Source organism: Equus caballus, chromosome 15 (genome assembly GCF_041296265.1).
Source record: "Equus caballus isolate H_3958 breed thoroughbred chromosome 15, TB-T2T, whole genome shotgun sequence".
Lineage (NCBI taxonomy): Eukaryota > Metazoa > Chordata > Mammalia > Perissodactyla > Equidae > Equus > Equus caballus.
Genome location: NC_091698.1, coordinates 83,488,083 through 83,515,924, shown reverse-complemented (window position 1 = coordinate 83,515,924; position 27,842 = coordinate 83,488,083). Strand labels below are relative to the sequence as shown.

Genomic DNA, 27,842 nt, shown 5'->3' with positions numbered 1-27,842 from the left:
ACAGTAATTTTTTAAATCAAATTTTGCACTTCATAATTCTTGAGAGCGGTTGTTTCCTTTGTAAATTTTTGTTTTGAAGTCCAGTTGTCCTTCAGTAGCCGAGTCATGTGACTTCATTCCTTTCAAAATCCCCCCAAAGAATGGGTATCTGTGCACAGTCCCACTTGTCCCCAGAGACCTCAGGGGACTCCACCCATTCCAAGAAGGGCCAGGAACGCTAAGCCCTTAACCTTTCCCTCCCAGCGTTTCCATCAGGTATGATCTTCCTTCTAGTGGCATTCCAAGCCTGCCTCAATGCCAGGATCTTCCAGGAGTCTCCTGGGGTTTGACGGCCGTATTGATGACATGAACACAACAGGGCCTGTTGGTCTCTTTCCGCATGAACTAATGTGATTCTGGCCTTCTCTCCCAAAGTAACTCAGTAGTTCTCCCCATTGACCCAGGTGAGAGGCTTTTATACATAAAGGCAAGTGGGAGGGGTTTAGATCTGAAAATAAAAGGTGAACACTGCCATGGAGCCGTATCGGTAACACTACGAGACTGTCCGTGGCTCCCCCAGCCGTTGTCTCAGCCATACCCCAAATTTAAAGACAACAACAAAAACAAAACAAAACAAATCATCTAAGAGAGTCTTATCCTATGCTATTTAATTTGGGGAAATAATTATGTAGTCCAGTGTTTTCATCCAGAACCATCTCAGATATAAAGCTGTTGCATCATGCCAAATTTTGGGATCATCGTCTTACTGGAATCTCACCCCTAGAGTGACGTAAAATAATAGGCCGTTAGAACTAGAAAAGATCTTAGAAGTCATCTAGCCAGAATGCTCTGTAACTAAAACACAGAGACATGAAGCAGTTTGCCCAGGATCACACAGCCAGTTAGTGTCACAGCAGGTGTTAGAACCCTGGTCTAACCCCCTAGTGTCCTGGTCACAGCAGCACCCTGCCTCCCTGCTCCCTCCCTGAGAAGCACATATATAACCAGTGAATTCATGTCTCATAATTAGAGTCCCATGACATAGTGTCTGCAGCCTTCGGCTGACACTCCCAGGGTACCCTACCGCGGCAACAGACGCACTTTAAACCGTTTCATCTTCTGCCCCTCCTCTGCAAACAGATTACGCCTCCTCCTCCAGACACTTGCAAAACCAAAGCCAGACACACCGGCAGCATTAGGGAATTTTTTTTTCTTCCTTTTTCTTCTTTTGTCTTCTTATAAAATTCTTCCTTCCTTCTTCTGATAACTATTCCTCCACTGCTTGCTTGCTCCCTCCTGTCAAAATCCCACTCTCAGCTAACATTTGCATAACAGGTGCTGGGTGACAACATTATCCTGATTGGTGTCCCTCTCCCCAGGTTGACAGCCATTAGAATAGCAATTCTCAACTCTGGCTGTGTCGTAGAATCATCTAAGGACTTTCAAAAACAATTAGTGCCTACAATCACTTTGAAAAACTCTGGCATAGCCACCAAAGCTGAACACATGTATTCCCTGTGACCCAGGAATTCCGCTCCTTGATATATCCCCAACGGAAAGGTACACACTGGTCACTAAAAGATACATACAACAATTCTCATAGCAGACTATTCATAATCCCCAAACAGGAAAGTCACCGAATGTCCACCAAGAGTAGAATGGATAAATAAACTGTGGCACATTCTTACAATGAAGTACCTTACAGCAATGAGAATAAACAAACTTCAACAACATGAAGTTACACATAAATTTCAAAACTAAGCAAATTAATAAATAGTCAAGTTGGGGAGTGGATTGTACGGGAAGAGGGTAGCCGGGGGCTTCTGAGTGCTGTAATATTCTATTCCTCAGTCTGGATGTTGTTACAGGGGTATGCTCACGTTATCACAATCCACCGGCTGTTCACTTATGATTTGTACTTGTTTCTCTATGTACATCAGTTTCCATAAAAAGTTTACTTAAAAAAAAAAAACACAAAAAACAGAAACATCAGTGCCTGAGTCTCATCCCCAGAAATTCTGACCTAGTCTGGGGTAGCACCAGGGTTCAGGACTTGTAAAAGCTCCCCAGCTGATATTATTGCTCAGGGTTTGCAGACTGCTGCCTTAGATCTCTTCACCACAGTGGTCTGTATAAATGAAAATCTGACCAAGTCACACTCCTGCCTTCAAACTCCCAAGGCCCGCCCTTCCCTGGAGAAGAAAGGGAGGCCCCTTAGCACAGCACGCCAGGCCTTCTGGAACTTGGCCCTAGTTAACCTCTCTGGCAGCCGCTCCCACCACCCTCTGATTTGCGCTTGGAAATCTAGTAAGGACTGAAGTTCCCTGCGCCGCCTGTGCTGTCTCATGCCTCTGTGCATCTGCTCTTGCTCATCCTCTCATCTTGGACTGCCCTTCCGACCTTCCTCTCCTGGCTCACTCTTATCCACCTCAACACTCAAAGGTGCCAGCTCCCACAGGACGTCTTCTCTGAATCCCCAGAGTAGGCTAGAGGCCCACCTGAACCCTTGGCACTCATCCTGTCCTAGTCTTGTCATTTGCCACATCGTTGGCGTGTCTGCCTTAGGAAAGGTGGGTTCTAGGAAAAACCACTCCACTTCCTGTGGCTAGCCCCGTGCCCCTCCCCCTGAGCTTCTCCATTCAGGCGTCCATGACTGAGGTTCATCCATCCACTCACTCAACTATTCCTTGAGCACCACTGTGTGGTGGGTGCTGTTCCAGGTGCTAGGGACAAGACATCCGTGCTCTCATGGGACTTCTAGTCTAGGAGAGAAAAGACAGGAAAAAAAAATCAACAAGGTAATTTCTGACCACATTCAGGGCTTAAAAACAATAAAAGAGGGGCTGACCCCATGGCCGAATGGTTAAGGTTCCATACACTCCGCTTTACCAGCCCAGGTTCACAGGTTCAGATCCCAGGTGTGGACCTACCCCACTCATTGGCCATGCTGTGGAGGCATCCCACATGCAGAGTAGAGGAGGATTGGCAAGGATGTTAGCTCAGGGCTAGTCTTCCTCAAGCAAAACAAGAGGAAGATAGGCAATGGATGTTAGCTCAGGGCGAATCTTCCTCACCAAAAAAAGAAAATAATAAAGCAGGTGATGTGAAAGAGAGTAGTGGTGGGGGAGAAGGAGGCCTCACTGAAGAAGTGACACATGAACTGAGAACTGAATGTCAAGAGGCTGCCAGGCATGCAGAGGTCTAGGGCCAGAATGTTCCAGGCAGAGGAAATAGGACCTGTGTGGGCCTGGAGTCAGGAATGAGCTTGAAGTGTCTCAGGAACATAAAGGCCAGTGTGACTGGAGGGAAGTGAGCAAGGTCAAAGAGGTGGGCAAGAGCAGGCGCCAGGTCCTTGGATGGCTTTCAAAGGGGAGCCATATGATCGGGTTTCCCCTTTGGCTGCTGTGTGGAGATGGAAGGAAGGAAGCAAAGATGGAATTGGAAAGAGCTTCTGGAGTCCAGGTGAGAGATGAAGGTGACTGGGACCAGGGTGATGGCATGGAGAAGGAGAGAAGTGGTCAGGTTTGGGATATGTTTTAGACTGGCTGATGGACGAGGTAAAAGAGGAATAAAGGATGACTCCTTAGTTTGGGGTTGAGTAAAGTGGGTGGATGATTGAGGTGGTAGTGAGAAATAGGCTTGGGATGGGGGGAATAAAGGCTCTATTTCGGATGTGGTGAGTGTGAGCTGCCTTTCACACATCCACCCAGAGGTATCCAGTAAGCTGTTCAATACGCGAGTCTGGAGCTCAGAGTAGGTCAGGGATGGAGATGTAGGAAAAAACCTGGGGGTCGTTAGCATAGAGGCGGTATTCAAAATCATGGGATTAATGAGAGCTCCTGGAGAAAGACTGAGTGGAAAGGAGGGTGGGACCAACTCCCGAGCCCCGGGCCATTCATTCCATCTTGTGACTCCAGCGACAGAGAAGGAGAGAGTGGGGAGGGAGGGGGAAACAAGAAGAGTGCTGTGTCCAGGGAACCAAGGGAAGTGAGTATTTTGAGGAGGGCAATCACTTTGACAAATGATGCTGAAAAGTTAAGCAAGACGAAGTCAAGCAAGCAAAAAAAGTGACCATTGGATCTGGAAACATGGAGGTCATTGGTGACCCTGACCAGAGCTTTAGTCAAGTGACAGAGACTGGAGACGAATTGGAATGGGCATTAGAATGAGCGGTTGAGAAGTGCAAACAGTAACTACAAACAACTCCTCCTAGAGTTAGGAGTGATGGGCAAAGGGAGCTAGAGGGGATGTGGGCTGAAGGGGAGAGCAGTTAAAGGTTGGGAGAGAGAGTAGGTTGTGCGCTGACAGCAAGGAACCAGTAGAAAGGGAGAAACTGATGCTGTCATCATACCCACATGATCATTACCTTCCTCTGTGCCAGTTAGTTCCTGGGTTCCCGGAATATCATTGGGAACCAGCTTCCAGCTCATTCTCAGAGGGCCCCAGGATCGAAAGTATTAAGCAGAACCTCTCTGAACAACAATTGCTCCCAGAAATGTTTCAAGTAAACCTTTTTATCTATGTGAAAAACATACAAAGTAGCTCAAGTGAGAAAACTCCAATTTCTTAAGGTTGACAAGCCAAGTGTAGTAACAATGTCATGGTAACCAATATGTTTTCAAAGTTTTCCTGAAATTGACTATCCTCACGCACTTCAGGAAGTTGCTAAATATGAGTTTTACCATTTTATAAAATTGAAAATGCAAGTGTCTGTGGTCCCAGCCACCCACAAGGGAAGCAAGAGATGGAGGTTCTGGGCCCTGCCCTTCCACACACTCGCTGTGGCCAGTGGGCCGGTCATTCTCTCCTGGTCCTCAGTGTCCTCCTCAACAAATCCAGGACACAGACTCAGGGTCCCACCCTGCTCTGAAAGACTCTGATCTGTCACTCAGTGAGTCAGAAGTCAGGCCCAACGCCTGCCCCAGGGCTGCTGGTGTCTGCTGTGGTTCTTGCCTCTTTGCTGGTGTCAACCTTGCAAAGGGAGGGAATGTGGTACAAGATTTCCTCCAACAGGGAGGTCTCTCCAGCTTTGGAAGGAATCAAGCTTTCCTTTTTCTCTCTTCAGCTGGAACCAGTAGGCCATAAGACAACAGCCAACAACTTCACCCACAGCAGGACCAAACTCAAGTGCCCCTCTCCTGTGAGTAAGGGTCCCGCCTGTCCAGTGTGGAACAGATGCCTGGGAGGGGGAGGTGTAACATAGCTACCTGGAGGCATAAGGTCGCCTGGGAGGCTTGATCATCACGCACCTTCATTCACTGCCACCATTCTCAGATGTCACCTCTCTTCATTGCCCCTGACACTTCTCATCTCCTCAGGGTGTAGGCAGCCATGAGTGAGGGGAAAGAGAAAGCAACAGGTCCGAGTGGACGGGGAAGAGCACTCAGGGGAGGCAGATGAGTGAGCACTGGCCAGAACCCGAGTCACCCATGACCCCTGAGGGGTCCGACACATCCTCTGTCTTAACCACTCGTCAGGGAGCTCTCCCATGCCGGGCACACTAGTAGGACCTGGGGGTTGGGAGGCAAAGAGAAATAAGACTCCTTGTCTGCTCCAGGAGCCTGCAATCCTCTTCCTCCCTTTCCACCACTGCCATTTTCCAGGCCTTTACTGCCCTTACCTGGGCCACTGACAAAGCCCCTAACTTGCTGCCCAGGTCTCCTCTCTCTCTTCTCTATCCTTTCTAAAATCATGGCCAGACGTGGAGCTGCCTCCCTGGAAAGTGACTCCAGTCTTGTCAAGGCTGCCTGAAACCTTTCCCTGGATCCCACTGCCCCCTGAAGAGTCCAGAGGGAGGCTCACCTTCCTCTATCACCTTAGACACACGCTCTGCTCCCGGAAAATGGAGCCGCTTCCCAGACAAGCTCCACCATTGCCCGTGTCTGTGCTTTTACTTCTGCCATCTGCTCCTCCTGGAGCTCATCCCCCAGCTCCGACAATGGAAAATCTTCACAGCCTTCAAGGCCCTGATGTTGCCCTCTCTGGGCTACTGTTCCCGCCCCCAGACACACACCTGCGTTGGTCTCTCTTTTCTGTTTACACCTCTCATAAGACACTGACCCAGGCTCCTTTGTGATGCGATTGTTTCTGAGCGCATCTTATCTTCTGGCTGGACAATGAGAGATGTTATGTCTGACCCGCAGGTACTGTCACAGCTCCTAGCACAGGGGTCCACACAGCCGACACTCTGTTAATGTTCCCTGAGAGGAAGGGAAGAATCCTGGGAGGCAGGCCCAGATGCCTCCTCTCCTGGCCCTTTCCACTTGAGTTCTCTAATCTCCTACAGAACCAGCTGTCCTTCCACACTGACCTTGCCTGCTCCCCCAGCCCTCCTGGGGCAGGAGGATGTGAATAGCTGTCCATTGGTGGCCCAGAGGAAACATAGGTGGGGGCCCTGGCAGCTCCCAGGAGTCTTGTCCGCTGGTCACCTATCAGTTCCCAATCTTTCAAAGTCAGATTGATAAGAAAGGAGATGCTGGAGAGAAACCCACAGGAGGGTATAGCTGGGTGTTGACCACTCTAGACACCCACCCTCACTCGGCAAGTCTGGGCACAGCGTAGAGGAAGGAGCTTTACACACAGGGATGAACTGTGAAATGTGAAAATGTACCGTTCCTGGGATGGGGACGAAGCCAGCCTAAGGTGGGCAGATGGATGGTTTTCAGAAGCCCTTAACCCCTGACCTCTCCTCCTCCACAGGAGAGTCCTTACCTCTACACCCTGAGGAACAGCGGGCTACTCCAAGACCAGGCTGAAGCAGGCCCCCAGGTGATCTCCTGGGCCGTGCCAGTAGCAGCAGGAGGTGGCCTCACAGTTGGCGTTGGCACAGTCATGGTGTGGAGAGCCATACGAGGTCGCCAGAGGGAAAATCTGCCAATGAGCCTGAACAGTATGGGCCTCTAGGCTCCCAGCCGTGTACAGGTGCTCATCCTAAATTTCCTAGCCATGTTCCTCACCAGCGCTCCACCACAGCCACCCCTGGACACCACACGAAGAGCGCTTGCTTCGACACTGGGTGATGTAGGAAGCCAAAGGGACAGTCACGACTTCTTGGAGCCTGGGGCCTATGCTCCTGTAATTAGCGAATTTAAATAAAGGCCAAAGTCATTCTATTCTTGGGTCAGCCTGGTCGAAGCTCTCGCCTTGCATCTGTTGTCCAGCGCAGGTGCGGGAGCTGGAGCCTTTCAGGTTCTGGCTCAGCCAGAGCTGCCCAAGTGATGGCCAACCAGAGCCCAGACCGGCACCTGGCAGGCTCCAGCCCAGCACCCAATGAGCATACCTGCAGTCACCAAACCTACTATTTTAAACACGGGCAAAACACTGGTCACCAGGTGGTGGCTGGAATTACGGACCTGGCCGGCCAGCACTCACTATAATCCAACACATACCTGTTATGCACCTGTTTTGTACCCACGACAACGTTGAGTCAGTGGTACCTCCAAGGCTGCACGTGCCACAGCCTGGCTGAAAAGACAAACTCCTTCGAAAAACAAGAAGCTCCACGACAGAGTGTAATTCAGTACTGGGGCATCGGTGGGTCACTGTGTCTGATTGTTTGAGAATAAGAGGAATTTCTTGGGAAAAGTTTCCTGGAAGAGAGCGATTTTGAAACGTCAAAAAAAGAATTGGGACATGAATACTTCACATATCCTCAACCTGGTCTCCTCAAGGTGCTGAATTTAGGAAAGAATTCCTCCTTCTATGTTGCCAGGTTTCTGAGAGAGACCCAGAGAGAGTCTGATAACACAGGCTGCAGTCATTCAGCCCCTGCCAGGAGCCAGGCCCTGGGCCGATGTCTTACAGATTCTTTTATTCTGCACAAAAACTCAGGGAGAGCGTGATGAAAAGTTTTGAAAATAGAAGCAGTGGTTGCACAACATTGAGAATGCTCTAAATGCCACTGAATTGTTCACTTTAAAAAGGCTAATTGTATGTCATGTGAATTTCACCTCAATAAACCGAAAGGAATCCATTACCTACGTTCTAAGTACCTCTCTGTTCCCAAAGCTTGGGATGACAAAGAACAGGATAGAGCATTTGAATGTGGCCTTCAGAGCAAAGCCCACCAGCAGCCGGAACCCCAGTCTCTCAGACACCTCATCTGTAAAACTGGAATCAGAGCATCCAGCTCGCCTCCTTCACGGCACTGATGGAAAACAAGAAACGTATATAAAAATGCTCTAACTCTAAAATACTGCACCTACGAAAGCGGGTTGTTTTCTCTCCCGTGAAGAGTTGAGATGGAGTCCAGACTGTCAGGGAAGTGGAGAGGTGCAGAGAGAGGTTTGGGAGTTGGGCAGTAACGTATGGATGAAGACTGCCTGCCTTCCTCTCATGAAAGCTTATCATCTTATCTCTCTTTGGAAAAATAGGAGAGAGTCCCCAGAGGATTGAGGTCCAGTCCCAGTGTTCTTCTGGGCTTCAATTTCTGTTTCTGTATGATAGGAACAGCATACCTACTCCCACTTCCTCCTATGGACCAAAAAACATAGTGACTGAATCACACATATCCTAAAGAACCACCACATCCCAGCTTGTGTTCCTGGCTTACCACAGTGTCACAACAAAGATAACCTGTTAAACCCAAGAGTTCAGCTTTTTTTTTTTTTTTTTTGGTGGGGAAGATTGGCCCTGGGCTAACACCTATTGCCAATCCTCCTCTTTTTCGCTTGAGGAAGATTGTCACTGAGCTAACATTTGTGCCAGCTCTGCTTTCCTGGCCAGGGTGGAAAAGCTGTTCCCAAGCAGGCCTCAGATCGAGCTGGCCTGGAACCAGGCTCCCAGGAGCAGGCCAATTTGGGCCCAGCTCCCTAGCAACAGGGCGCTGTTAGGTAGGAGCAAGGGCTCACCAGGCTTCAGCAAAAGGAGACCACTCAAGTGTGCACCCCCGTATCTCTGTGCGATGTCCAAAGACTTGTCACTATAAGCTTGATCCACTGTTCTGGCAGCTAGCACTACAGTACGCCAAGGGAACATGTGCCCTCCTGGAGAGGCCCCAAGTCCACCCCTACTGGGCCCTGGCTGCACCATCCAGCAACAACACGCTGCCATCAGGATGCTTGCACGCAGTGCTGGGGGAGCAGGCACATAAAAGTGAGGAGGAGAAGAAATAGAGGCTTTGCCTAAACGCATTCCACACGGTCCATGTTCCAGTCATTTGAACGTCGTTCTTCATGATCAGTTCAAGTCTCCGGCACAGTCAGGCTCAGTGATTGAAGAATCCACACTGAACAGGACGTAGGCGAGTTGAGGATCAGACAGGAGCAAAGGAATTCTAATCCTGAATTCTTATGAATGATCCTATTTCTTCAACTGTAATAAAACAGGGATAATGTCTACCTTAAAAGACTGTTGGCAGATTAAATGAGAAAACGTATGGAAAGGGTCTGGCAGAGGAGGGGCTTGATAAATGGGAGCTGTAATTATTCTCATCTGTGTAGAAAGCTTGTCCGTGAGTCCTGCCCTCTGCACCGCGTCACCTCCTCTGGTTCTCCACACGTTTTCAACCTCGGTCTCAGAGAAAATTATCAGCCTTCTAGCAAAGGCTCAGAATCACTCAGCTTCTACGTCATACTGGTACCTAAGGGGAGACCCCTCCCTTGGACAGAACAACCGAGGCAGCAGCCCTGGGTCCCACACTCAGAGGCGAACACGGTGGCCACAGGGCATGCCTGACTATTCTTTTCTGAGCATTAAATTCAGTTTTGAGTTGTCTGTCTTTACTGATATCCCAAAAGGCCTAGGAAAGAGACTGATGGTGCGATCTCCTTCCGGGTGCTGTCATCTTGAGTGGGCCCTAAACTTGGGGAACATCTCAGGGTCCAGGATACAAAGGAGGGCAGGCTCTCACCACCTAGCCCCTGGATCACCTGGGAGGCAGCTGCTTTCTCTGCCCTTTCTGCCAGGGGACTCTGGAATACAACAAAGTCTGTTTTTAAGTTGAGTTCTACACTTGATTTCAAAGGTTGAAATGGACCTGGGTCCACCACAGTGCAGCTGGACAAGTCCCCCAAGCCAGGGCTACCCCATCCTGACCAAGATGCGGAACCAGTTGCATTAAGTCCAGCGCAAAATTAAAATACGAGGCCCCTTGTTGAAAAATTGAGAATTTTAAGATAGTGACAGCAGGGCATTAAACCAAGCATAGGCTCTTCTGAGCGTGGGCTCTGTGTGACTCACAGGTCACATGCCCACAGAGCTGGCCCTGCCCAGACCATTTAGTGCTCTGTGCTCTCAAAACCAGAGGGACAAGCACACCACACCCCTGTTCCCGTCTGTGGGGAGAGGAAAGTAGGAGGCCAAGGGATGCCAACCCCCTAGAGAGGAAGGTGCCCCAGGCATGAGATGCCCTGCGCAAAGGGAGGCCACAGGGCAGCTTGGTTTTTTCCACTTGCTGGAAAAATAGCTTACAGCATATCTCCTGTGACCACCAGATCAATGATAATGTGATTTTACACGGAGGCTCAATTTCGACCTTTCTCTTCTATTTTTGTAACTCATTTCACACAGCAGGGCCCAGGATCTGGATCTCTTTGGGTCCGGGATGCCCTGGGGAGACAAAGAAATGCCGCAGTTTCCTGACTGGTCCCCAGGGCAGCCCTCCTTCTAGAAGGCAGCACAGGTGACTGTGAAACCAACCCCGGGGCTGGCACTTTATCTCATACGGTGGCTGTGAGAATTCGGGGAAAGCCTGGGTGTAAAGCACAAAGTGATGCCTGACACAGAGCAAACGCTCCGTAAATTTAGATACTATTAGTGTTATTGATAGGAGCCTCCTCAGTTTTCATACTCTATTCGATTGCTTTTGTCGCTCTGCCAAGCAATTATTTGTTGTCTTTTTTTCCCTGAGTTGATATTTATGCTCTTCCTATGACAGAAACACTTTTACCAATAGGTATCTTCATTTATTCAGTCTATCAGCCGGGCAGCCTACGGAACAGAGCCTCATTTCACATGTCCTGGGCTGGCCATGAGCAAACATCGATGAGGAAGACACAGGTCGCCTCCAAGGGTTTTACAGACTGCTGTAGCGATTGTCACAATTTTTTGATTGTGTACCTGCAAAAAATGTTAGAAGTGCACCCCAATACAGAAATATTTATAAATTACATACATTACTGTATTATATAAATTGTAAAACATTCAAGAAAAGAAAATTTTTAAAGAACAGGATGATGAAATAAACATTATGCTCTTGCTAAAATACAGCCATGCATCACTTAATGGCAGGGTTACATTTTGAGAAATGCAGCGATTTCCTCATTGTGCGAACGTCATAGAGTGCATGTACACAAACCTGGATGGTAGAGCCTGCTACACGCCTGGGCCATAAGGTACTAATCTCATGGGACTGCCCTTGTCTATGAGGTTCGGCTTTGACTGAAACATCCTTAGGCGTCGCATGACTGTAGTAATATTTGGAGGGAGGAGAGAATTTTGATTATGTTTCACTACTTTTAAAAATCTTGATTTAAAGCTTTGTGATACAACTATTTAAAGGTCTCATTTTAGGTTAATTTTATTTCTAAACTTGCTTTCAAAGATTCTCACAGCTGAAAAAAGATTCCTCACAAGGATGCACGAGCTCCAAATGGAAGAAGTACCTTGTTGGCTGTGCTGACTCAATCATGATTCTCATTCAATTATGCAAATATTCTTGTTTAAATAGCACTCATTAAATACTCTTCTCGTTAATAGCAATCTTTTTCATCTTTAGCAAACTAAATGGAAAGTGTCCCATTTTTCACAAATGGGTTCAAACCCCACTGATACTCTTCAAATTTTAAAAACAGGTTTTAAAAGTTTGCCTTCTAGTTTTTAAAAAAATGTACAGAGATATGAGAGTTTCTATAGATGAAGCTCATCATTATCAGCTGCAGAATCACGTAACGGTAGTAACACGTCCAAACATCAGCTTTCAAAATCAACTCCCATCCCCTTTGTTTTTAAAAAGCTCCTTTGCACACCACACGCCACAAGTTACCTTCAAAAACCAATTGCTTCCTCTCCTTTTCCATGAAGTGAGTTTATTTTTTTTTCTAAAATATTTGCTAGGTGACATACTGACAGCCAATTGTCATCATAGAAAAGGTCAGCAAGTTTGAAACAGATGTCTATTGGTTTAAAAAATGCATAGTTCTTCTTCAATCTTGATGGCTCTTACAACACTTTCATGGTGACTCCCCATCTTATTACAAAAATGTTGTGAGGATTGTATTATACTTAAAAGTCTTGTTTTTGTTACAGTTGCCACATTGATGATATCCTGTCTCATTTTGTGCATGCCTGGCTTTGCCACAATAGCTTGCCAATAAGTGATAGCATGAAAGAATTTCAGATATTTGTATCCTTAGCAAGAAATCTAATTCCAGTTAGAGCAGTAACTCTGTTAGTGAGCACACTTCCACGATTTTTCAAAGCATTGTTTTTATTAAAGAAGTAATTTTCTGTTGAAAATAAATCTGCACTGGTACATTTTTCTTTTTTTAATGGTACACACATGGCAACTGTGTGTATATTTCATCATTGAAACAATCCAAGAAATGACATAGGCTAAGATGTGTTTTTTACTCTATATTTTATCCAGATTTCCCAATGCTTCATAATTTGTTATAACACTTGGCAATGTTTTCTCTGCATCTTCCAACAGTGTACACAAACAAGTACCTATTTTTTTTGTGCTGTGTGGCTTCCTTTGTTTTATTTTAGCCATCATGGCATGTGGCTCTTTGCCTCTGCTGGTAAAAGAACTAAAAAAAAGAGAAAAAAAATACCTCTAACTATCTATCATTAAGTTTAGTGAATTTTGTGAGGTGTTGGATTCAGAGCCCCATGATTTCAAACATTGATTTTAAAAGTGTAGTGGTTTGTGGACATGTACTGAATGCTTAGTTTTTAAACATCTTGCTAATCCATATGACTTCCTTTCACTAGCGCATATCTGAATGCACCATATGCACTTATGGAGGGTTTATTAGCACTAGGGAGTGGTGCGTATAAATCCATGTTCAATATCGACTTCTTGATAAATTCAATGTTTTCTCTTCTTGTCAGCTCTGATTAGAGCATCATTGCTTTTATTACATGACGTGGCTATGAAAAGCCCTTACTGTCAGAAGGCTGTCAGCTCTGCTATTCTTGTTGCTTTAACTTGTCTGACAATTTGGTGTCAGATTTCAATTCTGGTTCTGTTCCTTGCTAACTCTGTGACCTGGGAGGACAGTCATCACAGCACATTCACTGAAAGTGAAGGATTGAGCAAAGGGCCACTTTCAGCCTCTCTCTGCCAGGTCCACCCTGCCATCCTTGGGAAACCACCTGTACAGTATGTGACATGTGACACTTGAGTGAGAGTGCCAGGGTCAATCCACAAATAAGATATTAGGAATGCTAATGGCTTCCTTATTTTTGGGTTAAAAATGCATATACGCAGAAATTTTAATACTTTCTTCTGACATTTTAATGGATCATCCTATATACATTACTTTGGGGATGGGTCCTCAACTGTGTTGTGTCCCAGGCAGCAATTATGAAAGTACCACAGTTATCACTACAATCCATCATTCTAACACTCCTGCCACCGGAGGTGCTTTCCTAAGTGAGAGAATGGTCCAATGTTAAACCTGGTCTCTGGACTCCTGCTGAATGGGGCATGACCACGGAGTGTCCCATGCGGGGTGGGGAGTTCTGTTATTTGTCCTGGTTAGCGGACATGAACAGTGAGAACTACTGAGCTAGATAGAGAAACAGATACATAAATGAACGTAGTGAATGCTATGATACAGGGGCATACGAGGACCCACCTGAGACCTAACGAGGAGATGCTCGGGAAGACTTCACACTAGAGGTGATGGGACCTTTGAGTGAGCTTAGAAAGCAGGGTGGAATTCCAACGGGAGGGAGACAGAGCAATGCGGGCGGAGGTCATGGCATCTGTCACAACACAGCATCATGGGATAAATGGTGAAATGTTTGGGGAATGTGGAGATATCCAGAACTGATCAGAAGGAACAGGATGCGAAACTGGTTTCTATTAAAGACGTAGGATGTGCATGTGTCACATTAATGTGTGCCATGTTTTCTTAAGAGAATGGGAGTTTTTTTTTTTAATTTCCTTGGTGAGAAACAATGTCTCCTAGTATTAGCCTCCTTAGTATCTGAGTCTGGGAAATTGTGAAGAAACTTGGAAGCCATGCTAAGGAGTTGGACTTAGTCCAGGATGCATTTGATGGTATCTTATACTTAGTAGGGAAGGATTTTTTTTTAAGTAGAGGCATGGCGTGATTAGATACCTTCTACAGCATTCTTGAGAATATGCACAAATACATTCCAAGTTCCACTGACGTCAGAATCACCTGGAGAACCTGCGAAAAGTGCGTCTTACTGGGCCCCACTCCACATCTTCCAAGTCAGAATTACCAGGGATGCACACAGACAGCAATTTGCATTTCAACTAAGTCTCCAGCTAAATTTTTTTCCAGTATTATCACCCCACTGCCTCATCCCCACGCCAAATGATTCAGGCACACGTTAAAAATTGAGGCACGTGTTAATTAACTCCCCTCTCCCAAACTTCTTTCCCTCTCCTTTGCCTGGATCCCAAGTTTTGCATAAATCATGTGGTCAAAGCCAGATGCTTTACCTTTTAATATTTTGATCCTCACAACCACTTCAAGAAGATATTATTCTCATTTTTTAAATGAGACTGGAAGCTGGACTCTAAGATCAGATGACTTATCCAAAGTTAGGGGATATCAAGTGGCAGAACTAGAATTTGAAACGTCTGACTTCAAAACCTGTGCTCTTCAAATTAAAAAGACTAATGACAAAAAATGTTGCCAAGGATATGGAAGAATTGGAAACCCCAGACACTGCTGATGGGCATACAAAAAAATAGCACAGCCACCCGGGAAAGCAGTTTGACAGTTTTTCCTAAAGTTAAATGTACCCTTACCATATGACCCAACAATACACTCCTGTAATTGCCCAAAAGAAATGAACCATACATCTACACAAAGACTTGTACAAAAATGTTGATAGCAGTTTTGTTCATAATAGTCCAACACTGGGACCTACCCAACTGTCCACCAACAGGTGAATGGGATCAACTATTATAGTGTATCCACACAATGGAATACTACTCAGCAATGAAACAGGATGAACTACTGATGCTCACCAACACGGATGGATCTCAAAAACATTAAAGAAGCCAAATATCAAAGAGCAGGTCCTCTGTGACTCCATTTATATGAAATTCTAGAAAAGACAAAGCAGATCTATAGTGACAAAAAGCAGATGAGTGGGTTTCCTGCGCTGGGGGTATGGAGTGCAAAAGGGCATGAGGGAGGCAACTTTTGGGCGATGGGACTGTTTTATATCTTGATTATGGTGGGGTTAAGTTTGTCAAATATCATTAGATTATACATTGAAAATGAGTGCATCATGTTATTCCTCAATAAAGTAGATTTAAAACACACACACACACACACACACACACACGCAAATTCATGTTCTTTCCACTACACCACAGTGTCTCTTATTTCCCGGCTCTATCCTAAATCACACACTTCACCCACAGGCTGAGTGAATGGTGTGATGTGTTGTGGCATCTACAGTGGAGGCCTGGGAGGCCGCACAGCTGCCTCTGGTGATCTTGCACTGAAATCACGTTTAGTAAAGTCTGAGTTTGTTCCTTTGTTGACCTCTAAATGTAGTTTGGCCTGCCTTGCTTTCTGTGTTACTTGTGCCGAGGAACTGAAAAGCAGGGTCCCCTGGAAACTGCTTCACCCTGGGCTGGAAGGGCAGCCACCTCAGAGAGATGTGCTACCTTGCCCTTCCCCAGGCCCTACCAAGAAACCTTCCAGTGAGAGCCCAAGCTAGGGACAATGGCAAAGCAGTCCCCTACCCTGGCTTCCTCCTAAGCACCTCCCAGATTGGGGAAGGGCCTTTGGAAGACAGGAGGAGGGCACATCTTCTGTTCCCTGGAACTCAACACTTTTTCAGTCATCAAGATGGAATTTCAGGGAACGCCTTCTCCTTTACTCCTCCTCCGCTTCTCCCAGCCAGGACCTCTGCTCCCTTTCCAGCCTCTGAATTTGCTTATCACCGTGACTGCACATGAACAGCTTAATTGCACTACATATGATACTGTATTGTTTGCTCATTGCTTTGCGTGTCTTCACTATATTTCTGAGAGGACAGTTTTTTTTTTTTTACTGATGTTCTCACAAGGCAGTGGTGCTATATTGATGTACTGATTGATCGACTGATCCCACTTTTACCTCTGGACCAATGCTCAAAATCAATCAATGCTTTGTCTCCTCTAAAATGTTGTAGCCACACCACAGAAGAGACTATTATGAACAAGAGTATGCCAACAAACTTGACAACCTAGAAGAAACCGACAAATTCATAGAAACATACAACCTATCAAGACTGAATCATGAAAAAATCTGGACAGACCAATTACTAGTAAGGAGATGGAATCAGTAATCAAAAAGCTCCCAACAAATAAATGTCCAGGACCCAATTGCTTCACTAGTGAATTCTACCAACCATTTAAAGAAGAACTAATACCAATCCTTTTTAAACTCTTCCAAAAAGTCGAAGAGGAAGGAATACTTCCAAACTCATTTTTTCAAGGTCAGCATTATCCTGATACCAAAGCCAGACAAGGACACTACAAGAAAAGAAAATTACAGGTCAATATCTCCAATGAACACATATGCGAAAATCCTCCACAAAATACCAGCAAACTGAATTCGACAATACATTTAAGGGATCATACACCATGATCAAGTGGGATGCAAAATCCTTCAACAACTGCAAATCAATATGATACACCACATTAACAAAATGAAAGGGCAAATTTCGTATAATTCTCTCAATAGATGCAGAAAAGCGTTTGGCAAAATTCAACATTCTTTCATGATAAAAACTCTCAACAAACTGGGTATAAAAGGATTTACCTCAACACAGTAAAAGCCATATGGGACAAGCTCACAGCTAACATCATATTCAACTGTAAAAAGCTGAAATCTTTTCCTCGAAGATCAGGAACAAGACAAGGATGCCCACTCTCACCATTTCCATTCAACCTAATACTAAAAGTTCTGGCCAGAGCAATTAGGCAAGAAAAAAAAGTAATAAAAGGCATCCAAATTGGAAAGGAAGAAGCAAAATTGTTTATTCACAGGTGATATGATTTTATATATAAAAAATCCTAAAGACTCCACCAAAAAACTGTTAGAACTGATAAACAAATTCAGTAAAGTTGCAGGATACAAAATCAATATATGAAAATCAATTGTGTTTCTATACAACAACAATGATCTACCAGAAAGAGAAATTAGGAAAACAATCCCATTCACAATACCATCAAAAAGAATAAAATATTCAGGAATAAATTTAACCAAGGAGAGAAAAGATCTCAGTGCACTGAAAACATAAGATTAATGAAAAAAATTGAAGACGCAAATAAGTGGAAGGATACTCTCTGTGCTCATGGATTAGAAGAATTAATACTGTTAAAATGTGAATACTATCCAAAGCAATGTACAGATTCAATAAATTCCCTATCAAGATTTCAACAGCATTTTCCACAGAAATAGAAAAAATGATTCTAAAATTTGTAAGGAACCATAAAAGACCTCAAATAGCAAAAGCAATCTTGAGAAAGAAGAACAAAGCTGGGGGCATCACACTTCCTAATTTCAAACTGTATTACAAAGCTAGTAATCAAAACAGTGTGGTATTGACATAAAAACAGACCTATAGATCAATGGAACAGAATAGAGAGCACAGAAATAAACCCATGCATATATGGTCAATTAATTTACAATGGAGTCAAGAATATACAATGGGGAAAGGATAGTCTCTTCAATGAATAGTCTTGGGAAAATCGGACTGCCACAAGCAAAAGAATGAAACTGGACCCCTATCTTACACTATACGCAAAAATTAACTCAAAACGATTTAAAGACTTGAACATAAGACCTGAAACCGTAAAACTCCTAAAAGAAAACATGGGGGTAAGCTCCTTGACGCTGGTCTTGGCAATGGTTTTTTGGATTTGGCACCAAAAGCAAAAATAAACAAGTGGGACTACATCAAACTAAAAAGCTTTTGCACATAAAGGAAACCATTAACAAAATGAAAAAGCAACCTACAAAATGGGAGACAGTATTTGTAAACCACATATCTGATAAGAGGTTCATATCCAAAATATACAAGGAACTCATACAATTCAGCACAAAACCAAATAACCCAATTAAAAAACTGGCAAAGGACCTGAATAGACATTTTTCCAACAACAGACAAATGACCAATGGGACATGAAGAGGTGCTCAACATCACTAATCATCAGGGAAATGCAAATCAAAACCACAATGAGATACCACCTCACACCTGTTGGGATAGCTATTCTCAAAAAAGACAAGAGATAAATTCTGGAGAGGATGTGGAGAAAAGGGAACCCTTGTGTGCTGCTGGTGGGAATGCAAACTGGTACAGCCACTATGCAAAATAGCATGGAGGCTCCTCAAGAAATTAAAAATAGAACTATCATATGATCCAGCAATCCCACTTCTGGACATATATCCAAAGGAAATGAAACCATTATCTCAAAGAGATATCTGTACTCCCATATTTATTACAGCATTAGTCATAGTAGCCAAGGTGTGGAAACAATGGAAGCATCCGTCGATGGATGAATGAGTCAAGCAAATGTGGTGTATATACACAATGGAATATCATTCAGCCTTAAAACAACAACATGGATGCACCTGGAGGGCATTATGCTAAGTGAAATAAGCCAAAGACAAATACTGCATGGTATCACTCATATGTAAAATCTAAAGAAAAAATTTTTTTAAAGGTTGAACTCATAGAAACAGAGTAGAAATGTGGTTGCCAGGGCCTGGGGGTGGGGGAAATAGCGAGAAGTTGGTAAACGGGTACAAACTTTTACCTGTAAGATAAATAAGGTCTGAGGATGTAATGTATGACCTGATGACTATCTTATCATTGAAATTTGCTGAGAGTAGAACTTAAATGTTCTCACCAAAAGAGGAAAAAAAAAGGTAAATATGTGAGGTGATGGATGTTAATTAATTCAATGGGGGAAATCTTTTCACAGTGTATCTGTGTATCAAATCATCACATTATATACTTTAAATATTTTACAATTTTGTCAGTTATATCTCAATAAATCAGAAAGAAAAATAAGATGCTGTAACCATAAATGAACCAACTGATCCCATAGACAGCATCTCATTTAGTTTTCCATAGACCATGTGGTTTGTGTATGTTTTGTACCTGCAAAATCTCAAAGGGAATAGAAAGAATTGCAAAATATTTCACCAGGTAGCTTAACATAAGATTTCCTTTGTTTCTTTCCTGGAATAATCATCAGAATTTTATTGACAAACTAAATGTAGCCACTTTTTACCCTTTGTCAATTGAGAATATATTTGTAAATCCTTTTATTCAGCAACCACTTGAAAACAGCCTCGTGGATCAGAGAGCTGCCCAGTTTCAACCCTGGCAATGATTTTGAATCTACTCGTGTAACTCACACGTAATGGGTAGAGAGGATGGAAGAGTGAAGGGTCCAAGTTAGTGTTTCTGCTGTGACCCCAGCTGAGGTCTGGAATGCACTGATGTCTTGAATGTACTGTGACTTTGATCCTGGAGTGTAGAGTCCTGGGCATGGCCAGACTGGGCAAGGTATGTACCCAGATCAAAGGCAAGCTGGAGTTCAGAAGAGATACTGAGGGCAAGGCTGGAGAGGCTGGATCAAGCAACATGACAAAGACAACAGTGAGTGGGTAAGACAGACAGGCAAGGTGTCCAGAGCTCATGAAGGACAGGGCAGAGAGCAAAGGGGGCCATGAGGAGACACTTTGAGATGGAGGCTTAAACAAGATGAGCATGAGTGGTGGAGAGACCCAGAAGGGCCATCTTGTTTCCCTTTCCTGAGAGACAGTCTTAATGATTTAGTCAAAACCCTGTCCTTCCTTAACAAAATGAGGCTATATCAGGAGGGGCTAGAGCTGCCAGATAACATATAGGACACTCAGTTAAATTTGAATTTCAGATAAATAAATACTGTTTTAGTATAAGTATGTCCTAAGCTATATTCAGGACATACTTATACTAAAAAAAACTTATGCATTACTTATCTGAAATTCAAGTTTAACTGGGCATCATGCCATCCTAAATCAGTCAAACTCAGGAGGGGCAGATAAGTTTCTTTACCAAAGAAAATGTTTGTGAATGACAAGCTGGCAGAAAGCTCGCACCCAAGCAGTGAGATGTGGGTGTAGACACAGTGAAAATAGGAGGAAGCAAGGGAGAGGGGATTTGAGGAGAGCAAGCAGGAGCACTAGGAGATGGGAGAGAGAACCGTAGAGGTAGGAAAAGAAAGAAAATAACATGAGATTAAAGATGTAAAACAGGGGCAGAACAGTCCCAGAGAGGCCCACCTTCCAGGGTATTGAGTTACTTGCAAAGGGAAGCAATAAGCCCAGGCTTAAGTGCTGGGCAAAGCAAGCCAACACTCCCAAAGAGAAGAGGGAGCCAGCAAATCGAGTGAGGTCAAGCAGGGTGGCCCAAGATCTAGAAGAGAAGGATAGCTTACTGACTGCGGAATCCTGGACAAGCTATTTAGCCTTTGAGCCTCATTTATCCAGCTGTAAAATAGAGATTAAAAAATGGAACCTGTTTTATACCCTTGTACATGGACCACTAAATAGTTTTGTTTTAGCTCTTTTGGAATTTCATATAAATGGAATCATTGAGTATGCACCCTGATGTCTGGCCTTTTTAGTGTTTTGAAATTCATCCATTTTGTGATTTTTCATGGTTCTTTTTCATTGTTGCGTAGTATTCCATTGTATGGATATACCACATTTATTTATCCCATTCACCTGTTGTTGGACATTTTGCTAGTTTCCCATTTGGAACTATTGTAAACAAAACTGCCATCAACACTGTGTACACGTCTTTGTATAGGTGTATATTTCTTTTCTATTGGGTAAATACTTAGGAATGAGATTGCTGGATCTTATAGGGGCACATTTAACTTTAGGAGAAACTGCCAGGCTGCTTTTCAAAGTAGTTGTACTATTTTGCATGCCCATCAGCAGTGTATGAGCTTCCCAGTTCTTCCACGTCCTAACCAACGCTTATCTTTTTAACTTCAAGAGCACAGGTTTTAAAGTCCAATAGACTTCAAATTCTAGTTCTGCCATTTGCTAACCCCATAACCCTGGTTAACTTATCTAATCTTATTGAGTCCAGTTTCTTCACTTTTAAAACAAAGATATTCATCCAACAAAGTTTTACGTGGCAAGTGCAACTAAAAACTGTATGTTCAGTTCAGTTGTCCAGCATGTCTAATTATGCCCACCTTGCACACATTGTTAGTCTCAATTCTGAAGATGTGACTTTTTTTTTCTTAAAGATTTTATTTTTTTTTTTCCTCCCCAAAGACCCTCAGCACATAGTTGTATATTCCCAGCTGTGGCTCCTTCCAGTTGTGGCATGTGGGACGCTGCCTCAGTGTGGCTCGATGAGCAGTGCCATGTCCATGCCCAGAATTCGAACCAGCGAAACACTGGGCTGCCTGCACTGGAGTGCGCGAATGTAACCACTCAGCCATGGGGCCAGCCCTGACGTGACGTTTTAAGACCCCCATCAAGACGTCTTTGTATGTAAATTACCTGATCTCAGGTGCAGCCTGATGCCCATGGGCTCACCACAGTGGTGCCCAACATCAGATAAAGCCATCAGTTCTGCCTGCACACCTACCCCCAGGTAGAGAGGAGACGAGCTTACCCTCCAAATCTGAGTGTTCTCACTCACCTAGAGCTCTCTTTCCAGCACTAGATAATGGGAAAATTATGGGACTTGGAGTCATTAGCTAGTGTCTTAAACATTCTGAGCCAGAGTCTTTTCACATGTAAAATGGGCTTAACGATACTTACTTCCTAGGATTATTCTTGTAGATCAACATTTGACAAACTATAAGTGCTAAGCAAATGATAGTTTTAATTCCACTAGAGAGAAAAAAAAGAATATACCCAGATAGGAACCTTCTTAAAACTAATCCAATAGCAAATGGAAGTCCTTTTCAACTTTCCCAGCCATGTTAGAGGTGATGAGTTTCTATAGCAAAGGGCAATTGTGGAAGTTTGCTGCAAGAGGGGCCAGCATCCCAGTATCCCTACCTAGCATGGGAGAGAGGGAAATAGGCTATCAGAGGCCAGGCCAGGGACAGGCAGACAAGACATTGACCCCTGGCAATTCTGATTCAGTGGGGCTGAGGTGAGCCCCAGGAATCTCCATTTAGCCAAGCTTCCCAGCTGATTTTGATTTTGACGAGTTTGGGAACTACAGACCAGTAGTTCTCAAACATGGTCCTCTGACCAACAGCATCAGCATCGCATAGGAACTTAACAGAAATGCAAACTCTCACGTTCCACCCCAGACCTATTCAATGAGAAATTCTGGGGGCCAGCCCGGTGGTATAGTGGTTAAGTTCATGTGCTTCGCTTCGGCGGCCCAGGGTTTGCAGGTTCAGATCCCAGATGTGGACCTACATACCACTCATCAAGCCATGCTGTTGTGGCATCCCATATACAAAATAGAGGAAGATGGGCACCCATGTGTCAACGAAAATAATCCATAACCAATCCATAAATGAAAATTTGGGTGAGTTTATTCTGAGCTAAAATGTGAGGACCATGGCCCAGGGCCTTTCTTCCCGAAGGAAAAAAGGGCACCAAAGAAGTGAGGTATACAGAGTGGTTATATACCCCCAAAGAGGGTGCTTTACATGTCATTGAAATGTCCCTCCCACCATAGTCACAAGATTGCCCTGTAGGCACAGCACAGCAATCAGTTCCTAGCCTAAGGAAAGATGCTTAATCCTTAAGGGAATGCCAACATTGGGAAGGGGAGGGAATTGCACCTTTATCTCAAGGACCTTTGTTCTTGCCATAGGGAATGTCGAAAGCAGATATACAACGCATGCTGAACAGCCACGGTCAGGCCCTTTTGGAAAAACAAGGTCAGGCCGAATTACGTTTACACCAAATGGCTTCCTCATATACTCCAATATATCCTGTTGCTTGCCATTTCTATTTGTCACATGTTAGCTCAAGGCCAATCTTCCTCACACACACACAAAAAAAATTGTGGAGGTGGGACCCAGCAATTTGTATTTTTAAAAGCCCTCTGGGTAATTCTGATGCACGTCCAAGTTTGAGAACCAGTGACCATTAAGGACTTCCCCACACAGAGGGGCTGAGGCCAGAGCGGGAGAAACAAGGAGGGAGTGGATTCCAGACAGAAATCAGAGAGCGTTGCCAGGTCCAGCCCAGATAGCTGTGATTATACGTAGGACAATGACTAATCCAAAGGGACAACAGGGTGTGGCCACACCTACTCCACTTTGTCCCTGGTTCTTAAGCACTTATGTGAGTAAGGGGGGCAGAGAAAGGCTGGGATCCCAGGCTTTGTGGATCTTTCATTCTGAATTTCAGTATAGTTTGGCACATCGGTTGGAATAGGCTGTCAACCGCAGTGTACAAGACAACAAACACCCCCTTAAAATATATTAGACTGTGATAAGCATGCTTTAAAAAGACTGGAAACATGCCAAATCAGAGATGAAAGGGTGGGCTTATCACAATGCTGTCTTGTTCAGGTTTCTAACTCTAACCACTGCTTCTTCCAGCACACTCATGAAGAGGGAAAAGGCCAGGGCCCTAGTGTGGGAAGCAGAAAGTGTTACAGGTGTGGCTGTTGGCCCAAATGAGGGAGATTTGGACTGAGTTTTCCAAACTGTGTTCCAGGAGATGTTAACATGTCTGCCAAGGCAAAAAACGAAAAAAGAAAAATGGTTGGAGAGGAACGGTCAAAAAAGTTTGGAAAACTCTGCTTTCAACAGTTCTCACCTGGAAATTCGTGTTGCATATTTGCAAATTAAAGGTGCCAAGAACTCCTGTAAGAAAGGAACCTGTTTAACTTCAGTTGAGCCAGTATTTTCCATGTTTATTGAGCACAGACCCTTCCATCTTGACACATTCAGAAGCAATACATGAAAGAGTGTCCTGCAGAATGTCAGGCTGGGAAACAGCTCTACAAAAATTGTTGGAGACTTCCTTACCCTCCACCTCCTGGGTTCTCCCCTCCCGTCCACTGGCCTGCTTGCCTTCCCCTGTGGATCCAGACCAACCTAAACACTTAAACCTAGTTCTGTCTTGGACAGGAAGTCTGAAAACAGCCTCTGCTTTATGCAACCCTGGTTAGTGTCAGGCTCCACTCTTGATATCCTTGGTCTCTTGCCTGCACACCATTTTTTTGCCCAGACTCCATTTGTTGCCAGACACAAGTCCTTGACAATTCTCCTGAATTCTGGGCCTGGTTTCCTAAAATCCACACTCTGGGCTTGCCTCGCCTCCTCCCCAGCCCTTCCAGACCTGAGCCTGGCCTGCCAGGTGGCACACCCCTACCTGCTGCTCCCTACATCAGCTATCTCTGGGTGTGACCTTAGACCTGCCAGTTTCCAGTACCTGTGCCCTTCCCTCTAGAAGCATTCCTGCCCCTCCCCTGGGTGTTCCATGTCTTGTTCTTACTCAGATGCCAACTCAGCTCTCAGAGAACTTTGTTCATTTTCAGATGTTTTTCTAAAGAGTTGCGTTTTTTGGTAATAAAATAAGGAATGACAGTTGCTGGTAATAAATCTGCCAGGGCTTGGATGGAGTACCCCATCTGAAGTCTCTGCTGGATGGTGACACTGTGTATCCGGGGCAAGTGACCACCACAGTGTGTAGATGTGACCAAAAGAGTACCGAAATTGGTGGCAGGCAATCTGCATTCTGCACCTATATCTGTGACCTTGAACAAGTCCCTTGACCTCTTTGAGACCCAGTTTTCTGGTCTGTAAAATGAGAATACCACCTGTCCTGCCGACCTTAAAAGATAGCATTAGGAGGATTAAGACGAAATCAAGTACTATGAGCTCTTTGAAAGTGCACATCGCCATAACAATGTAAGGCATTATTATCAGTATTTTATGACAGTGTCATTCTGCCCACATCACAGGCTCAGGATGGGGGCGGAATGAAGGTTTTGTTTTGTTTGAGACACAAATGTCTTTCAAAGGTCACTCTACACACTTAACTTATGAAATAACAGTGACATTGCTGCCCACTTCCCCCACTTCACCCCCTTGGATTAAGGGTTTGAGTGAAGCGACCCGTTCAGCCTGTTGCTTTGGCACAGAAGCATGGCCATAAACCTGATGGGGTTGGTCACTGGATCAGGGAGATCTGAGTTCCCTCTCTGGCTGGACGAGCACTGTGTCCAGGGAAGGAGGAATCTGCACTTCTCCACAGAGCAGGCCTTCCCTGCCTCGGTAAAAGCCGCAGGCCTATTGATGAGACTGGAATGGAAGAAGGATGTAGGACCCTTCGGAGGAGACACTGGCACAGGGTGAAGGCACTTGCTCTGGAATCAGATGACACTGGGTCCCAGCCTTGCCTCTTCCAAGGAGACCTCAGATATAGAACTTAGTTTCTCCAGCCCTTATACTTCTACCTGGAGACAATGGTGATAGTGCTGTAAAAACTACTAACATATTGTATGACTGCAACTAGAGGTGGTGGAGACGAGACAGAGGCGGCAGCAGAAGTGGCAGAGGTGGTGGTCAAATGTTGGTGGAGACAGAGGTGATGGTAATTGTGTACAGCTGGTTTGGATTCCAGAGGAGAATAACTGGGTCTGCCCAAAAACTACCAGAAGTAATGTCCAAGCTAGAAAAAGAAATTTGAACCTCATAGGGCCCAGATCACAGCAAAGACCTCCTAACAAAATGGCCCTTGAGCTCAGGTGACCATGGGATCCTAGTGACCACCCTCCTGGAGTCTAGGCAGGCTTTGGTCACAAGGGGTGCTCTGCAGAGGCCTCAGGGCACAGACCCACCTGCTGTAGGGATGTTCTAGGATGCCAGCAGAGGGAGAAGTGGACATGCTTGATTTCTCTTTCTGTCTGGTCCTGGACTCCAAGCTCAGCAGGCTGCAGACAAGGCTGGGAACTAAATTCTTATTAGTTCCAACCTTCTAATTTTCACTTTCTGGTGAAGTAGCCTTCAGCCTTTCTAACCTCCATTTGATGAGGCCCATGTGGGAGGCATTACTTCTGACCTCAGAAGGATGCTAGGTTAAGTCAGTAAATGATGACAGCCCAGCTCTTAGGAAAGACGAAGCACTCTGATCCTAACCATGGCCCAAGGCCCGGCATCATCTGAGAGCTTGTTAGACATGCAGTCTCAGGCTCCACCCCCGACCTACAGAAACAGAATCTGCATTGCAACAAGATTCTTAGGCGATTAATATTCACCTTTTTTTTCTGGTGTCAGCAGGGCCACATTCCTTCTGGAGGCTCTAGGGGAGAATCCCCTTCCTTGCCTTTTCCAGCTTGTAGAGGCCTGCATTCCTTGGCTCCAGACCCCTTGCTCCATCTTCAAAGACAGCAGCATATCATTTAAAAAGAATTTAAGAGGCACCAATATGGTGAGCTGCGTCTGGGCTTACAGTCCTTCCATGGTCTCTGGTGTTGTCTTTCACAGAAGGAAACCAAGTATTTATTCCTGTTCATTCAACGGACATTTACTATGTACTCACCTTGTGCCAAGCATCGAGCTAGACTCTGAAGAAATGGCAGTAAGCACCACCGGCACAGTCTAGGTCCTGAAAGAGTGATTGCCTCGAAAGGAATGGAAAAGGCCGGGGCAGATGCTTCCCTGGCTGCTCTCAGGGAGATGCCCAGAGCGCTGGACATTCACTGTGCCATTTTCTCTATAGACACCTCACCTTGCTGTTGACAGCAGAGCGTAGTATGACTGCAGGTGCTGGAATCAGAGCCTGGCATACAGTAGGGACATACTGTTTGTAGGTAGAACGGAATTGCTCACCTGAGGCTGACTGCCTCTCCTTCCTCCTGCCCTTCTCCATTCTCCCTTTTTCTTCTTCCCCTCCCTCCCTCTTCCTCCAGAATCATCCCGAAGAGGCCTCCTTTATTGTTTCCTGCCATTTTCTCTTGTCTTCCCCAAATTCCCATGTGCACTTTACCAGTCTATGGAACAACAACAGACTGGGATCCAACAGATTTCAAAAGTTTGTTTTAAGCCAGGATGACATACACACATCAGCTCCCCCTGACGCACAGCACTGAGGAACATCTATAGCTTTGTAACGTGACTCTTCCTTTTGAACCCTCTTTGCATAGTTGGGGCAAGTCAGTCACCCGCCCACAGGCGCCAGGACTCTGGGACTCCTCCAGCCGCCAGGCTCTGGGAAGATTAAACACAGCTGTAATGCTGACGGGCCGGTGGCTCTGCAGCTGCATGACATTTTGAAGGTCCAAGGGGCCTCTCCTTTTCTGCCAATAGTAGCGAACACAGCTCAAACTCCGGGGGGGACAGGGGAACACAGAGTAAGCAGGGCTGTTTGAAGTGCTATAATCCAAATTCACATCCCAGCTCTGAGGCACGGATTCTAGAAATTCATTCCTACAAGGGGAATACAGCATTGGGTTGTTCCAAACTGGTGGCACAGAGCGGATGGTCTATCCAAGTGCCTGAGCCCATACCCCACCCCGGTTCTCCCCAACATACACCCAGAGCTAGACTCCTTGTCTGTGATCAACGTCCTGGAAGAGGCCCAGACCCCAACCTTCCCTGTAATTGCGATGGATGTTGTGTGACTCCATGCCAGGAGGACTGAACTTGATCTCTAGGATAGAATATCCAGCATAGATTCTCTCTTACTGAAAGGAAAGAAAGAAAATTGCCTCCG

The 27,842-nt window shown here is 45.1% G+C and overlaps 1 protein-coding gene and 1 long non-coding RNA gene across 3 annotated transcripts in view; one reads left to right on the top strand and one right to left on the bottom strand.

Annotated features, from left to right (window-relative positions):
- PLB1 (phospholipase B1) overlaps window positions 1-9,325 on the top strand; it is a 129,212-nt gene extending 119,887 nt beyond the window's left edge. Inside the window, exons 58-59 of the mRNA XM_014731235.3 lie at window positions 5,045-5,119; window positions 6,679-9,325. Coding sequence (XP_014586721.2) covers window positions 5,045-5,119; window positions 6,679-6,882 — 279 coding nt within the window. The 3' untranslated portion in view covers window positions 6,883-9,325. The remainder of the gene's footprint in view (window positions 1-5,044; window positions 5,120-6,678) is intronic.
- On the bottom strand, window positions 623-7,568 carry LOC106781755 (uncharacterized). 2 transcript variants are annotated; one of them, XR_011426133.1, is made up of 6 exons: window positions 6,691-7,568; window positions 6,040-6,179; window positions 5,229-5,489; window positions 4,346-4,497; window positions 2,656-2,741; window positions 623-759 (listed from the first exon to the last, which is right to left on the bottom strand). It is a non-coding gene; the product is annotated as an uncharacterized lncRNA (long non-coding RNA). The 2 variants fall into 2 exon arrangements; XR_011426134.1 differs by lacking the exon at window positions 6,691-7,568 and having other exon boundaries at window positions 5,187-5,489.
- Window positions 9,326-27,842: the final 18,517 nt, after the last annotated feature.